At 38.0% G+C, this 17,498-nt stretch overlaps 1 protein-coding gene across 5 annotated transcripts in view; it reads left to right on the plus strand.

Moving 5' to 3' along the window:
- PTPN2 (protein tyrosine phosphatase non-receptor type 2) overlaps window positions 1-17,498 on the plus strand; it is an 86,809-nt gene that overhangs the window by 46,416 nt on the left and 22,895 nt on the right. For 3 of the 5 annotated variants that reach the window (XM_004742670.3, XM_004742671.3, XM_045065352.1), the window contains 4 exons: window positions 1,134-1,232; window positions 5,389-5,526; window positions 12,324-12,533; window positions 14,270-14,422. In XM_004742670.3, the coding sequence (XP_004742727.1) occupies window positions 1,134-1,232; window positions 5,389-5,526; window positions 12,324-12,533; window positions 14,270-14,422 (600 nt within the window). The remainder of the gene's footprint in view (window positions 1-1,133; window positions 1,233-5,388; window positions 5,527-12,323; window positions 12,534-14,269; window positions 14,423-17,498) is intronic. The other 2 variants (XM_004742672.3, XM_004742673.3) reach the window with 2 other exon arrangements.

The following is a 17,498-nucleotide window of genomic DNA, read 5'->3' on the forward strand; positions in this document are numbered from 1 at the left end:
TGAGGAGAACAGGATCTTCAAATATTTGGTTGTCGTTACTCAGGATTCTGAGTGGATTTCTGGCCTTTTTATAATTTAGAAGCTTGGAGTTTATAATTTAAATAATATTAATAAGGAATCTGCTATAAACCAGGGAATACAACTGCGTAAAAGATACTTTCAGCCTCAAACCACGTGAATCACCTTGTTTGTCATGGGAAGCTGAAGTTCCAGGAGACCTGGCCTCCAGCCCCTGAAGCTGCCCCTCCCCTGCCCTGTGAGGAGAGTGCTTGCTGACTTGGCCGTTAGTTGCGGAGAACCTCATTCATTTTCACCTGTAAAATAACTTATAATTTGACTCTGGCCTTTTCATCTCTTATTTGCCCTTTCTTCTGCCCTGTGCTCTCATTAAGTAAAATGTGAGGATAATTGGATTTGACCCTCCCCCCCATAATATGAACCATTGCCTCTTTTAAGTCTTCTATTGAGGTCGCACATGCTGTGGTTTTGTAGATTAACAGCTACAGGCACTTTGAAATTTCCGCTTTTTCTGGAAATCTTTTTCTGGTTCACTTGGGGTGGTTGGTTGGCCAGTGATGGCACAGATTTCCTCTTTTGTAGGACTGCCATGATCCATGGCAGGCAAGGCCTCTCTTCCTGCTGTGAAAGCTGAAAGGGACAGAAATTTTCTTTGCAGCTAGAACATGACCAGTCAGATATTCCTGCCCATATTTTGACTCTGGTTTGTTGAAAGGTTATGCATGACTGCTATAGCCATCTTCGTATGGCGATGCCAGCAAAGGGAAGTGGTGGTAGTGCCAGGGTCAGGAGCATTGTCCCAAGCAGACTCCTTTAAGCAGAATCTTGCCTTGACATTGGTTCCCACGGAAGCCTGGCTTTCCAGCCCTCAACTCTGAAAGTCAGCTGATAACCTAAAAAATTCATTTTTGGCCTAAGTCAATAAAAGTCAGTTTTGATCATTTATAAGCAACTAGTACGGACTGACTTTTTAACTCGAGTGGATTTAAAGTCATGATTTACTTACTATGATTCAGTACATTGTTCTTAAACCAGAAGCATACTTGGAAGGAATTTTCCTTGAACCTTGTTCCATCTCCTTTCTCTTACCTCCTTTTTCTTCTCTGTTCTTACAGGGTCCACTTCCTAATACAGGTTGCCATTTCTGGCTCATGGTTTGGCAGCAAAAAACCAAAGCAGTTGTCATGCTAAACCGAGTTGTGGAGAAGGAGTCGGTGAGTAATACTTAATATTTACAAATTAGTGTGCTGCCTGTATCATTAGCTCATAAATGTTTTCATATTTCCTTTGGGATATTCATTAATTTATTGGTTTTGGCCTTGAATTGCTAAAGGCTCTGGTCAGGGTATCCCTGACCAGAAGTAGTGTATCCTTTTCCTTTCTTGCCTTAAGTATTTGAATAATAGTTGTACAACACTACTCTCCAAGATGTGAATATAGTGAAACAGACATTGATCAGTGGGGACATAGGTCTTTGGAATCCCTAGGCTTTATTAGAATTTCTATAATTTATTATCATCAGAATCTTGAAAATTTTGTAAAAGATTTGAGTGACAGGTTTTTGTTAACGTATATGAATGTTTATTGACTCTTAGGTCATGAGACCATAAGTTTGGGAATGTATAAATTTATTGAAACTTGAGGTACTGTCTAAACACAGAGCTAATCAGTTAAATCTTTTAACTTTTGCACTTTTAGGTTCTTTTGTCAAAGAAACAAATTGGAAAGTATTGTCAGTAAGGGCTCTTCAAGCCTAAGATCTTCAGATTCCTGATTCTTACTTTTATCTAAATTAATATTTGGTGGCTTTCGATGGTGGTACAAATTATTTTACTCTCTTTCTAATCCTGAGTGGCATTCACATACCAGAATGTCTAGCAGTGTTAGCATAGTTGTTTACAGTGGCTTTTTCATGGCTTCCAGTGTGACTTAAAAATTAAGTGATGATGACATTGTTTGAACAATATGAGCAGCATTGCAAAGTAGATGATTTGTAAGTTTCATCTCTCCTTTTGGTGTATAATTACTATATTCATAAGACTGCCACTAGAAATTAGAGATGATATTTATGGTGGTTGGGACTAGATGCTTCATAAGATTCAAGTTTAATAATTCTGGGTAAGATTATTTCATGGGTGATACTGCTTTGTTTATGAAGAGGCCCCTAATGTCTGATTATCTTTCTTTTTATGCTTTTAGCAGACATTGCTGGTCAGTGCTTAGTTCCTTATTTAGTTAAGGGTCACAAAATAGTGATATTCCAATTTTATCATTCCCTCTTAAATTTTTGTTGGAATACTTCTATAGAAAGAAACTTTCGAAGTGCCTAGGGGCAGAGTCAGTTAAGCGCCTGACTCTTGGTTTAGGCTTATGTTGTGATCTCAGGGTTTGGGGATCAAGCCCCATGCTGGGCTCTGTGCTCAGCACAGAGTCTGCTTAAGTTTCTCTCTCCCTCTTCCTCTCCCTCCCCTGCCCCCCTTCTCTAATTTAAAAAAAAAAAAGAAGAAGAAAGAAAGAAACTTTCCTTCTAGTTAGTTGACCACTTTTATATAGGAAAGCAGTTTTCAAAATAGTTGATTCCCTAGTGTCTCAACAGGTGACCAGTTAGATTTTTTTGGTGTGGGGACAGGGGCAGAAAGGATCAGTTATTACGAACTCCTAGATTTAATCATATATGATGTACTTTACTCCATTGCAGTTATTATGTGTCTTAGTAGTTGAATTATTTCTCTGTTAGCTAGCAGGAATCTCTGCAAGTTGGGCTCTGAGTCAGAAATCTAAGAGATAAAACCAAAGAGTCTTTAATAATTTTCTTACTGTCTGGAATGACTCCTTAACCTCTTCTTCATAGAATCAGCCATTTCTCTAAGGAACCTTGGTTTCTTTTATTGGACAATGGTATTTCAAGATGACAATAAAAATAGGAATGTTTACTGATGCTGGGTTGATCATTGTTTTTAGAGCTTTTTAGTGAACAGAGCTAAAGAAAATATGTGTTTGTGTGTTAGATAACATGCTTCAAGGGTTCATACTGATACTTCAATTCAAATTTAGAGTGGTAGTGGGATGGCTTAACACTTTTGATCTTGTATCTGTTGCCTCCTTTTTCCATACCATGAATCCAGCTTCTCAAAGACACAACGGATAAAGAATATTTTATAATGACTCATTTACTTTTTCCCATGTTAAATACCAAAAATACTCATAATAAGAGTATCAACTCCATCACCAAAATAATTACTGAATAAGTTCTGAATTTTTTGTGTTTTTTCCCATCTCGTTCTGTTTTTAAGTTGTACTTTACCTACATTGTCAAAGTATATAACATCCTACCTATACTGTGGTCTCTGTCTTATATCCCTTGTAAAATCTTTTTTCTACATATAAATATATATTTAATTTACACTGTCGGTCTTACTGATGATTCTCCAGTCGTTCTGTAGGTAGCTCACTCTGTAGTGCATACTAAAGAGGGGACTCATGAGCATTATAGTTCCTGATTTCTTACCTGTCGATGAGAGTTTACTGTGTTGTCCTAATGCTTAAAAGTCACTTTGGCAGGATATAAAATCTTGGCTCACATTTGCTTTTCTTTGAGCAACTTAAATACATTACTCCCATTTCCTTTTGGCATTACAGATTACTGACAAAGTCAATTGGATATCTGATTTTATTTCCTTTGTAAGTCATGTGTTCTTTTTTATCTCGGTTACCCCAAAAGCTTTTTTTTTTTCTCCTTCAAATCCCGTTAATTTTACCAAAATATGTCTTAAGTGTTGGTTATTCTGGGTCAGTTTTTCCAGATGCATAGTATGTTCTTTAAATTGTATTCATTTTACTTGTTAGTATTTACTCTTTGTTTGCTTTAGTGTTCTTCTTTGGGTCCTCCTGTGATACACTAGATTTTCTTTGCTTATTTTTATATTTGTCACTTTCTCTTAACTCCTGTCTTTCACTCCATTTCTTTTTTATTTAAGAAATGTCTTCCTTTTCCTTTTCTTTTTTTCCTAGGACATTATCTGATGTGCTTATTCATGCCTCTGTTCCTTTTAGTTTAGTCTTTCTGAAATGATGTGTTCTTTGATTCCTGATTTTTTTTCTGTTTCCTATCACTGCATTCCTGAGTTGTTCTCACTTATGCTTTTTCACTTCTTGGATCATATTTAAAATGTCTTTTAGCACCCTTGGAAGTATCAGCTTATAGTAATTATTTGTTTGGAGGTGGTGTTACTGTTTGGAATTTAGAAAAGAAGAAATGACCATATTTTATAAGGATATTTTTGTGGGGTTTTTTTCCCCCTAATAAAGGCTCTTTATCTCACCTTGCCACATAATTTGGCTTTTGGGAAGATGCTTTTATCGTTACAAATAGGAATTCCATATTAGTAGCTTTGCCAAAGTATACTAACTCTAGATAAAGAGGGCTTATCTTCTTATTCTTTTTTTAAAGATCCTATTTATTAGAGAGAGGGAGAGAGCATAATCAAGAGGAAGGGAATAGGGAGAGAGATAAGCATGCTCCCTGCTGAGTGGGAGCCCTGAGACGGGGCTCTTTTCCAGGACCCTGAGATCATGACCTGAGCCAAAGTCCAATACTTAACTGACTGAGCCACCCAGGCACCCCTAAGGAGACTTACATTCTGATTCATTCCCCTGACTTAATTTTGTTATTTCTAGGTAAGTAGTATTTGGTAGCAGATTCATAGGTATTTGTAGAAAATACTTATAAAATAAAACCTTTTCAATACTGTTTGAAGAAAAGATTCTTTCAATAGGTTGATAATTTTAGAAATGTAAAGTGAATGCCAGTATGATGTTAAAATATAGGTTATCATGCTTTAGAACTGACAGATTCACTTTTATGAATGTATCTGTTGATGGCTTTTTTTACTATAAGTTATAGTAACTTATAGTACAGATCTGCTTTTATAAAATGCCAATCTTTTTTTTTTTTTTTTTTTTTTTTTTTTTTTTTTTTTTTTTTTAAAGATTTTATCTATTTATTTGACAGACAGAGATCACAGGTAGGCAGAGAGGCAGGCAGAGAGAGGAAGGGAAGCAGGCTCCCCGCTGAGCAGAGAGCCCGATGCGGGGCTAGATCAGGGATCGATCCCAGGACGGGGCTCGATCCCAGGACCGTGGGACCATGACCCGAGCCAAAGGCAGAGGCTTAACCCAATGAGCCACCCAGGCGCCCCTAAAATGCCAATCTTATTAAAATACATTGATCATCAAATATAGTACAGTTGTTCATAGATTTGGGTACTTGAAAAAAATGTAACATGTATGTGGGTGGTTTGTCTTCCATTCCCAGCTTTTTAAGAGTTACATAATGTCTATGAACTAATATCTACATATCCTTAAATTTAGGTTAAATGTGCACAATACTGGCCGACAAAAGATGATCGAGAGATGCTGTTTAAAGAAACAGGATTCAGTGTGAAGTTCTTGTCAGAAGATGTGAAGTCATATTATACAGTACATCTACTGCAGTTAGAAAATATCAATGTAAGACTCTTCATGCCCAAAAGATTGGACCTTATATTGCTGGTTTTCAGAATTATTTTTTTGTGATTAGATTTGAAGTTTGGGGCTATACATACACTTTGATAGTATCTAAAATAGTATATAGTCATAACCGTAGGGTTTACATTGTGTTTCCTGCATGTGGTAGCTCTCTGAGGACCCTTGAGAGAAAACCTTAGAAACAAAGGATTTTGAAGTTCAGGTTGATATATGAGGATTGAAGATAGGATGAAGAGAGAGAGCTTTACAATCAAGCTAACCTGGATTCAGATCCTGGATTTGAATTTTGAATTGGATTCAAAACCTGGATTCAAATCTTTTGTTTAGTAGAAATGTCCCTGGACCCTGTTGCTCAACATCCCTCACCTTATCTGTAAAGCTGACTCTGTAATAGTGCCCTCTCAGGGCTGTCCCGGAGATCAAAGGAAGATGTGTACGCAAGCCACCTAATGTAGAATAGGTGCCCAGGAAACATGGCAGCACTTGGTGCTTCTGAGAGTGGCAGGCAAGTCAAGAAAATCACTTAGTGGAATGTTGTTAATTCAGATGATTGACCACAGAGAAATTTGTCCTTCCTGAATTTTGGAAAATGGTGAAGTAAATTTAGCATATGGTCCCAAGAACATTTATTGGGATCTTTTCCAGAAATATGAGAATTGTTCCTGCTTACTTGGTTGAGCTACACGTACATGGTGGATTATGAACCAGATGTTGTCAAGTTATGGATTAAGGCATTTCTCCCCCTTTTACCACCTACATGTCTTCTTTGTGTTGTAATCAGGATAACTGGAAAATATAATATGCTCTTAGGAGGTAGGAAAACTAGAAAATAGGAAAACGTTTGTTTGCCAAAAAATGATTTCAGGAATGTATCTAATCTGTATAGTGAGATACTGTTTTAGTTAACCATTAACTGAATGAAATGATTAACATGGGATCATTGACCAAAAAAAGTTTTATAGGAGGGGCTATATAAAGTGCATACACACACACACACTTTTAGAGATGAAGAAATACATTTTATGGTTGATCTCTTGGAATGCCTCTGTTTTTGCGGCATACTATAAGGACAGGTGCACAGTGTTGAGGGCTGAGGCCCAGTTTCCCATGACATCCATAACTAAGCTTTTTATGCGATCTCTTAGGTTATCTAAGGAGTCTTAAGGTTGGGAATTACAAGACTTAAATTTATTTATAAATTTCTCTTATTGTAGTTTTTTGTACCAACTGTTCCATTTACATATGTCTTAAGCTGCCCTGACCTACATCAGCAACTGTTTGACACTAGCCTGTGCAGTACTCATTCCCAGAAACGGAATGCTTTTCTATAAACTTCCCATGGTTCTTCGAATCATCTTCTCTTGGTATTTATCCCAGGTACCTCCTCTGCTTCTGGCATGAAAACTTACTTGAATGGAGAAGGTCATAGATGTTTTTCCCTGTTTCTGACACCTATCCTAATTAAGAGTTGATAATAGCTTCATAATAAAATGAGTTTTGTCTCTTGTTTATCATTTTGCCAAGCACTTTTACATATATATGATTTGACCCCCAGTCTTCCTATAATGTCATAGAGTAAATATTCTTAATATTTCCATATTTTCAGTATTTTTAAAAAACCTATAATCCGTTCAGATTATAAGATTTTTCCTGTAAATAGATTACTCAGCTAATAAGTGACAGGCCAGAACTCAAATCCAGATCTCTTGACTTGGAATGACATGGAGCTAAGTCTTTTGAAAACATGCTAATTGTCCTAGTAAAGGAAGACTCTTGGTTCTAAAGCATCTTTCTGTGAACTGTGAACTGGCCAACCACTATTTCAGTTGTTAGTGTCTGAGTGATTTCTTATTGGCCTGGGTTCAGAATCCACCATAATTAATAGCAACAGTATGCTTACATTCTACCTTACAATCTTTATTAAGAACTAGGGATGTTAGAAGAACAAAGTAGCATTTCAGCATGAGAAGCAGAATTGCATTTGGTTAAGTATTTCCACTCTGGATCCAGAATGCCTGAGTTGAAATCCCCAGTGTATGCCTCCTGGCTGTATGGCTGGTCCCACTATTTACCCTCGTGCATCAATTTCTCATCTACAGAATGAGGATAAGGACCATGTGCCTCAGAGGGTTGCTATAAGGATCAAGGGAATTAATGCTATAACAGGCCTAAGACTCCATGCAGAATTCACGATTAGTAGCTTTAGTTGTGTGCATCTGTTTCCTTTGTCCTATCAGTGAATTGGGAAGGACTACAGGAGCAAGGGCAGTTGAGAAGAATAAGTTGAGGGAGAAAGAAATACCAAACAAGTGAGAATGGTGATGCTGCAGCTGGGGAGAGGTCACCAACCTCACCCTGAGCTGCAGAGAACCAGTCTGCTGCTAAAGGAGTGTGACTTGTATGTATTAACGGGTCTGGGGCCAAAGCCGTGGGTCTGTGTGGTCCCTGCTCTTTGAATGAAGAGACTCCATCTCTGCTTTTGAAGTGGCCCTGTGGCTTCAGCTACGGGGAAGGTTTTGCAGGGCTTTTAAAAATGTAAGGTCATCTTGAGTGCTTATTTGTCTTTCAGGATTTTCTTTTTAGTTGCCCTTCACTATTTTCCATAATATTGTTGGCTGGCTTTATGTTTATCAAGTTCCAGGAATACTATTGTAATGCTGGCCGCCTTCTGTTTCTCTGTCCCTGTAGATTTGCCCAGAACAGGATGAGTGCCTAATTATTATCATGCTCGTCTGGGATTTGATTCAAAATAGTCTGAACAGTTTATCCCACCTGGAATGTCATCCTCTCTTCTCTGCCTATTTATATCCTGCATGCCCTTCGGGACCACCTTGTGGCCCATTTCTTGGTTAGGGCTTTCTTCGTTTATCTGTGACGCATTCCTTCCTAATAGCTGTAATCTTTAACACTTCTCTCCATAATTTAAATCTTACCATTTTACTGGCTTATTTGGTACTTTGTACTTTGACTCCATAACAAGGTGTTCAGCTCCCTATGGATCGAGTCCTTACCTGTTACCTTTGTGCTTCCCTCTGCCATTGCACCGATTGAAAACACATTCTAAAACACAGGCGTGATCCTTCCACTTTGCTCTAAAAAACCCTTTCTGTGGCCAATGCAGAAGTCCAGGACTGGGCCCAGACTGGTCCTTCCTCCTTGTCTAGATACTCAGTGTTTGTTCTTGCTAACGGCCCTACACTTCTCAAAAAGGCTGAGCCCTGGGGGCTCACACCTCCATGTATTGCTTTTCTCCCTCAGAATGCAAGCCCCATGCCTACCTGTTTCTGTCACTCTCCTCTCCTCCTGATCTGATGAGTTCATCTTTCAGAATGAATTACAGTAACTAAATATTTAATACAGACTGTATAATGATCCTGGCAAAAACTGATGAGGGATTGAACTAAGGCACTTACGGTGAGCTACAGATCTCATATAAATTTGTATTTAGGAGATAGAGTTCACAAACTTTGCTACTCCTTGGTGTAGAGGAAATAATAAGTTAAATAGTTGAAAATGTGGAGAGGTTTACGATTGGAGCTTATTAGGGGCTACAATAGAGACAATTCGTGTAATTGCTTCAGAAAAGGTATCTGTTAAGTATTTACCATATGCAGGCATAGGTTGGGCACTTCACATTCACGGTTTCATTTATTCCTCATTAATGCCTCAATAATGTTTGAGAAATACTCCTTTCGTTTATGCCTTGTAAGGTAAGTACTGTTTTTAACCATTTACAGATGACAAAATTGGGCTTATGATGAAAGTCTTGGAAACATAATCTTGGTATTTCTGTAAATGCCCAAAGTGTGAAAATAATTGGGCCTAGGACCAAAGAGCCTTGTAGATTTCTTTGTAATAATTAGAAAATTTATAATCTTATCTGTCTGTATAAAATAGTAGTTAACTTGAATTTGAATGGCTTTAGGTGGCATACACTTAAATTGCCATAAGCCTGGCTGTCACCCCTAGTCTTACACCTACTCAGTTCCTAGCTTATTTTCCTGGCCTCCATATATAATGAATTAGATATCCTTATTCAAGAATAGAATTCTCCTTCAAAATATCTAAGTAACATTTTGCCTTAAAAAGAAGAGTGAACCACTGACATTTTATGCATAGAGTGGTGTGCATAAGGCAGTGTTTACAGAGAAGATTTGGCAGGCATGTGCAGATGGGGACTGCCATGTAATTGCAGATGCAACCAGGTGTCCATGGGGTGTGAGGTCAGCATTGAGAGGGGATGGAGAGGCCAGTTGGGTGTCACAGGAGGACTGATGGGACTTGATGACCTGGGAGAAGGAAAGTGGGCTTCCACCAGTTTTGAAATAGGGAGTTTGTCAAAAATTGCAAAGGCTACATGTAGAGACCTTGTTTGGAATAAAGATGAATTTTGTTTTAGCTCTCTAGCCTTTGGCAGTCCTTTCTCCCCACCCCCTCTCTCTTTTTTTTTTTTTTTTCCAGCACGAAAAAGAGAAGAAGTCCAGTCAAGTATATAAACATTTCTTTTCTATCACAGTAGTAAACATATGGATCTTACTGCTTCATGAAGTGGTCCGTTGGGAATTGTATGGTTTTTGTGAGCTGTGACTTTGAATCTTGTTTCAGTAGGGACACATTAGTAAAAATTAACTTCTTAAGAAGTTCTTTAGTCTGGTCCTGTTAGGGGAAGAAAAAAGACTGATTCTCAAAAATCTATTAGTGGGGAAGACTGCATTATACAAACAGTCGTGAACATTTCTGGGAACTGGCTTTGAGTATCCCAGACAGCATGACCTGAATTTGAAAAAAAATCAACAGACTGCTAGTCTTGAGCCAAAATCATACAAGTGGGAAAAAAAAGCAAGCAGTTGCTCAGGATTGTGGGTTGACTCTGGGTTTTAAGCCAGAGGTGATGCAGTAAGTAGCATAAGTGAGTATACAGCTGTGTCAGAAACTGGGCCGTACCTTGCAGAGCACAGCTCACAGGTGAGCCGGGTTCTGGCACCACCGCTCAGACCAGGTAGCTCCAGCAGGTCCACACTGGACCTGGTTTAGGCTCACATGGCAGAATCTGGCCCTGCTTTGTAAGGTCAGCGTAGTGGATGACCACAGCCTGGCAGTGTGTGTTGGGGCCCGGAGGGTGGGGGTGGGGGTGGGGGTGGTGTCTGGAAATTAGGGGTAAACACGCCCACTGGAATCTTAGACCCCATTTAAAGGAAGATGTGGCTTTGAGTTCTCCATGCCCCTGGGCTATGGCAGGAACAGCCACTTTAGCCCATTTCTGTGCTGGTAATGTGTTGTTAGGTGTCCATTTATGGCTTTGTAAGAAGAAACTGAAGATTAGCCTTCTTAATTTGGAATATTTTCAATACCTTTTTTTAATACAGTAAATTTAACCTCCCCACTTTTTTACAGACAATAAGCTATAATTTTAAAAGGAAATGTTTTGAAATTTAGGAATCCCAATGATCATTTTAATTAGTAATAGATTTCTGTCTTCTGATACTGTCAGTGTACTGAGAGCCTATGGATCAGAGTGTATTTGGAATTATGAAAGCTGAATTTTAAGAAAATTAGTCACTGGAAGTATGTAATTTGAAATTTTTTAAAGAATTTCTACACTGTATTTAATCAGTATTATACCTTGTATAACCATTCTGGGACTTAGGAATCTTCATTTCTACTGAAAAAGGGGGAAATTTTATTTTTTATAACATGAATATTAATTCTGAAAACTTGTCCCAAAAGCAAGATACTATAATAATCATCTTTAGCTGTTAACCATGAAAATTATCATGTGGTGGTGGTTGTTTTTTCCCCTAATGTTGCTTGTGTGGCTTCTCTCTCCATAAACATCCTACAATGAAACTGAGAAATTGTTCAGAGATATGTTAGAGAGTTACTGCTTTGGTTTACAAAAATGAAGACTGGAAGGCACTAAAGTGCTTCATGGGGCAAAAGGCAGCTGGCAAAAGCTTAGGAACATTTTCATAATGAGTTAGTCAGAATAAAGCTCATCAGGAAGATCCAGGAAGTGATAGTGAATGCCAGGCAGGCTTTAAGAGTCAGGAAGCATAGAGCTATTTGGTAAACCATTTTAGCACATCAGCTAAGTCCTATAAACAGTTTTAGGATTGGAAATTATTACCATGGGGAAGAGCAGCAGTTAGAAGAACGATTTCAATTAAAAATGTAAAGATTGTTTCTTTAAATTAATTCTTGAGTTGCTCCTCGGAGCCTGTGTAGCACAATCTACAGGATAACTCACATAATGAGAAAAATTAGATCTAAAAATGTTGGGCATTCTTAAAATGGAAACCATTAAAGAATGTAAAATTATACTGGTAGGGTTTTTTTTTTTTAATAGAAAAGAAAAAGGAATACTCCTCATGATATATGAATTAAAATATTGGCATCACGGATGGTGTAGAGGTTGGTGGTTAAGAGCCCAGACTGCAGTTTCAAATTCAGGCTCTTCCATTTCTTAACGTGTCATCTTGGGTAAATTACTTAACCTTTTGCCTCTGTTATCTCGTCTGGAAAAGGAGTTTTATTAGGACCGTTGTAGAGGTTGACTTACTACATAAAAAGCTTAGGACATGCCTGCAAAATAATGTTTTAGAGGTACTATCGTTAATAAATTCCATATTCTCCTGAAGAACTCCCGACTTGTGTGAGTGATTATCAAAAACCAAACAAAAACATCACGGTATTAAACACATTAACACAAAACACATAGTAGTTTTTTTTCATCAAAAAGAAATTAGAACTAACTTTTCCCTTGATTTTCACTTTTTTAGAGTGGTGAAACCAGAACAATATCTCACTTTCATTATACTACCTGGCCAGATTTTGGAGTCCCTGAATCACCAGCTTCATTTCTCAATTTCTTATTTAAAGTGAGAGAGTCTGGTTCCTTGAATCCTGAACACGGGCCCGCAGTGATCCACTGTAGCGCGGGCATTGGGCGGTCAGGCACCTTTTCTCTAGTAGATACCTGTCTTGTTCTGGTAAGTGCTGCTGATGATCTGATTTTAGTCTTGTTTAATTTTTTATTGTTTTCCTTGGCAGAAGTAAGCTCAAATGTCAATATCCCAGAACTGTGATTTTCAAAACTTAAACTTCTGCCTTTTTCAGAAAAACCTAAAAAAATTTCACTTATACCCTTTTAAAAACTGCCTCTTGTTTGTGAGTGGTGGGGCTCTATCCAAGATGATTCTAGAGATCTCCAAGAAGACTTTTATTTCCCCCCTGATAGCTTTATATTACAGAAATAATAGGTCTTTCCCCTTCCTTGTTTTTCAAATACAAATTGACATAAAATATTGAATTCCTTCCAGCTCAAGCAACATGTCTCTTGCCCTGAGTTTCCTTATTTACAAACTAAGGATAATGATAAAATTTTCCTCACGGGTCTGTGGTGAGAATTAAATGATTTAATACATTTGGAACACTTAGGGTCCCTGGTATTTTCTAAGCTTTCAGTAAATGTTGGTATTATTATTCCCCTGAGATTCCAATCTCTGTCCCCCAAGGGCTGTACTCTTTTTCCACCAACCCATTCCCAGCCCAGTCTGGATACAGGCACATGCCTTTTCTTTTTAGAATATCCATTTTTTCCTTATTTGGGGCATAGGGCATCTCTGGAGCACAGGAAGGGTTGAATGTTTGTACACGTACTGTATTGCTTCACTACTCTGCCTGTAAGTAATACACACTTCATTCAAAAACTGGATTGTTACAGGATGCCTGGATGGCTTCGTCAGTAGAGCATGCAGCTCTTGATCTAGGAATCATGAGTTGAAGCACCATGTCAGGCACAGAGCACACTTAATTTAAAATTAAAATTTAAAAAGTTTAAAAGAAAACTGGGTTGGGGCACCTGGATGGCTCAGTCAGTCAGGCGTCTGACTTGGTTTCGGCTCAGGTCATGATCTCGTTGGTGCACTCGGTGCAGAGTCTGCTTGAGATTCTCTCTGTCTCCCTCTACCCCCCCTGCCCCACGCTCACACTCTTGCACTCTCAGATAAAATAAAATCTTAAACTGATTGTTACATTAAAGTGAACTTTAACACATTTAACAAAATATTCTACTGTCTATACACTTACTGGTGAATGACTATTAAAAACTGGGTTGTGTGTTTGTGCCTATTCCCTGACAGATATAACTCCCACTTTATTCTTTTTCAGCGGGGCTGAGGGTTATGCTGGTTGAAATATGGGATGGATAGTCCGAAGCTGGTGCAGGGACTTAACAGTGTCCTTGTGGACTTAGGCTTTTCCTGTCTTCCTTCTCCACCATCTTTAGAGGGCTGATGGACACAGACATGAAGGCAGAAGGGCACTGGGCAAAAAGAAGATTTACTTCTGTCAAGACCTTTAAAAAACAAACAAAACAAAACACTAATCTCATTGGATTTATCTTTACATTAAGCTGGAACTGTTCCTAAGCTCTTCCTTAGACAAACACTGGCCAGAGTAAATAACATTACTGTGATTGGTTTGGAATCAGTTGTGTATCAATTAAAGGCCTCCATCTACTGCTTGAACAGTTGGGGTGTGGGAAAGGTGGTTGGTTGGGGTAGCTGTTCTGTGCAGAAAGAGTTACAGCTGCAGTGCTACCTTCTTGTTCTTGGGGAGACCCACTGCACACTGCAGAATGCTTAGCAGCTAGCTGTCCTGTATTGCTTCTCTTTCCTGGACTCCTAACAACAAAAGGCTTGAATAATTTTTACCTTTCTTGCAGATGGAAAAAGGAGATGATATTAACATTAAACAACTGTTACTGAATATGAGGAAATATCGAATGGGACTTATTCAGACACCAGATCAACTCAGATTTTCATATATGACTATAATAGAAGGAGGAAAATTTATAAAGGGAGATTCAAATATACAGGTAAACTTTTTTAGGGAAATAAATAATACCTTTGTATTATATATGATGAGCATCAAATAATGGCTGTACTCCACTGAAGTACTTGTTCCTTCCAAAAAGCATATTTCCATTCATGTGGAAAACCCAGCTGGCCATCTTAAAATTGTAAAATTTAAGCTCATGTCCTCCTATATACCTCAGTCTCATGTTAAATCTTTCCTGTTACTCAAAAGCCCTAGTGGGAACAAGATTTTATTAAAGTGGAATTTTCGTATAAGGAAATTAGTTTAAGCATTAAAGTAAACCAGAGAATTTTGGTCATTTTAGCACATTAGAAGCTTGATCTGCAATTACAGAACACTTAGTTTATATAATAGATGCTTAATTTTGTTAACAGTGAGCAGCTTGAATACTTATGACAGATGTAATGAAGTTTCAATAGAAAGTTATGTTTCTCTGCTTGCTGGCTATGCTCTCATGAAAATATTTTTATTCCACATTTGCAAAAACTAGGTTCAAAGACTGGTTATCTGAAATATGTTATGTACTAACATAAAATATAAAATAGAAACAGAAGTAACATTTATTGTCCTATAGTATTGGACATAAGTAGACAAAAACTCTTTCTCTTATGAACATATATACTGGCTCTTTAATTTCTGTGAGGCAAGACAAATATTCTGAATAAGGCTTTTTTAAATAACTCAGACCATCCGTGGTAGTGGAATTAAATATAAGTTAAGTGTTGTATAGATTTCAGAGGCATTAAAATATTCTTAAGCAATTTTCTCAGCTAACTTTTGTTCTGATCATTAGTATTATTTTAACTATTCAAGACAAACTATTCTCAGTAAAATTTTGGAGGCTCATAATCTTGCCATTTGCAACAAGATGGATGGAACTAGAGAGTATAATGCTAAGCAAAGTAAGTCAGAGAAAGACAGATACAATATGACTTCATTCGTATGTGGAATTTAAGAAACAAATAAGTAAAGGAGAAAAAAAATAGAGAGGCAAACCAAGGAACAGGAGTAAATCTTTAATGAAGAGAAACATTGCACCCGTCCATAAAATACTCAACGTGTAGATTAGGCCCACAAAACATGACACCCTTCTTCAGAAGTCAGACTTTGGGAACACTTGGTTTGCTTGGCAGTGAACAGTGAGTCAGAAGAAGTAAAAGTTATCTCAGATGTTTAAGATTAGGAAAATGTGTGTGTATGTGTGTCTCTCATTCTCTCTCTCTCTCTTTTTTATAATCTCTGTGAACTTTTCTCCAGTTTGGAGTTGATTGGAAAAATGTTAAGTAGTTAAACCAAACTTTTTTCAGGCACTTATAGCTTCCCTAGTTGTTCATTGCTTATTTCCTGGTCATTCTTACAGACTAATTGTGGGGCAAATGTGCTGTCCTTTGGATAGTCTCCCTCCCTCCACTTTAAAACTTTTTCATGTTTCCTTAGTTTCAGAATATATACTCACTTACTTTGAGGATCTTTTTCACTACAGAGGTGAATTTTATTAACATAATTTATTATGGTTTTTATTATTATTATAACGGTGTAGTTTGTGGTTTGGGAGAATTTTTTGTTTGTTTGCTTCAGTTTATGTGGTACATTATAGTCATCAGATTCTCCATGTAGCTTCAGCTAGTATTCCGTGCTAACCCAAGGCATTCTCTGCCCCTTCTTCATGTAGGATGTTGGCAACATCTCTGTATTTTTCAGGTACTCAGGATCAGAAAAGCCTATTACCCATTTGAAGGGGTCAGTTTCCACAGAAATGGTCTAAGGGTACCTGCAGTTTATGTGGTGCTATAATTTTTTTTATTATAAGAATAATTAATGAGTAAACGAATATGGATTTGTTTTACCTGGATAATTTTCTCTGCCTGGAACTTTGCTATCCAATACTGAAGCCATTCACCAGACATGCTACTGAGTACTTGAAATTTGGCTAGTCTGATTTGAGATCTGCTTAAAGTATAAAACACATACTGGGGGCACCTGAGTGGCTCAGTGGGTTAAAGTCTCAGCCGTTGGCTGGGGTCATGGTTCCAGGGTCCTGGGATCGAGTCCCGCATCGGGCTCTCTGGCAGGGAGCCTGCTTCCGCCTCTCTCTCTGCCTACCTCTCTGCCTACTTGTGATCTCTGTCTGTCAAATGAATAGATAAAATATTTAAATTAAAAAAAAAAAATAGGGGCGCCTGGGTGGCTCAGTGGGTTAAGCCACTGCCTTTGGCTCGGGTCATGATCTCAGGGTCCTGGGATCGAGTCCCGCATCGGGCTCTCTGCTCAGCAGGGAGCCTGCTTCCTCCTCTCTCTCCCTCTGCCTGCCTCTCTGCCTACTTGTGATCTCTCTCTGTCAAATAAATAAATAAAAAATCTTTAAAAAAAAATATATCAGATTTTGAAGATGAAATACAGGGAGATAAAGTATAAAATATTTCAGTAATTTTTAAAATATTAATTATATATTCAAATGACAATATTTATATTGAGTTAAATAAAACATATTATTAAAATTCATCTTCTTTTAAACACAACTACTAGACATTTGAAAATTGCATATGCCACTTCAGTTACATTTCACTGGACAATACTGTTCTAGAATCTTAGCTTAAAATAAAAATCTAAGAGAAGTTCAGTTCTCTGAAATCCTAAATCATAAGATCCAAAGTTAATGTCGGTGTCTCAAACTTCATGAATATAACTGACTCATAAAAGTATCTCTTTTGGGGGGTGCCTGGGTGGCTCAGTGGGTTAAAGCCTCTGCCTTCGTCTCAGGTCATGATTCTGGGGACCTGGGATCTAACCCCGCATTGGGCTCTCTGCTCAGCAGGGAGCCTGCTTCCTCCTCTCTGCCTGCCTCTCTGCCTACTTGTGACCTCTGTCTGTCAGATGAAAAAAAAAAAAAAGTATCTCTTTTGGCCTACGAGGGTAGGATAGCCAATTTATAAAAAGACTCTTCTTTCTTTCCATATGTCTACCTCCTCTTCTTTACCTCTGAATTTTGGGGAAAGAAATATTTGTAAGATGAAAGAAGGAAGCTTCTTTCTGGTGTGAGCACTGTGGCTGGGCTTGTGGGTGCTGATGCTTCC

Source organism: Mustela putorius, unplaced genomic scaffold (assembly GCF_011764305.1).
Source record: "Mustela putorius furo isolate JIRA1106 unplaced genomic scaffold, ASM1176430v1.1 tig00003858_pilon_pilon_pilon, whole genome shotgun sequence".
Classification (NCBI taxonomy): domain Eukaryota; kingdom Metazoa; phylum Chordata; class Mammalia; order Carnivora; family Mustelidae; genus Mustela; species Mustela putorius.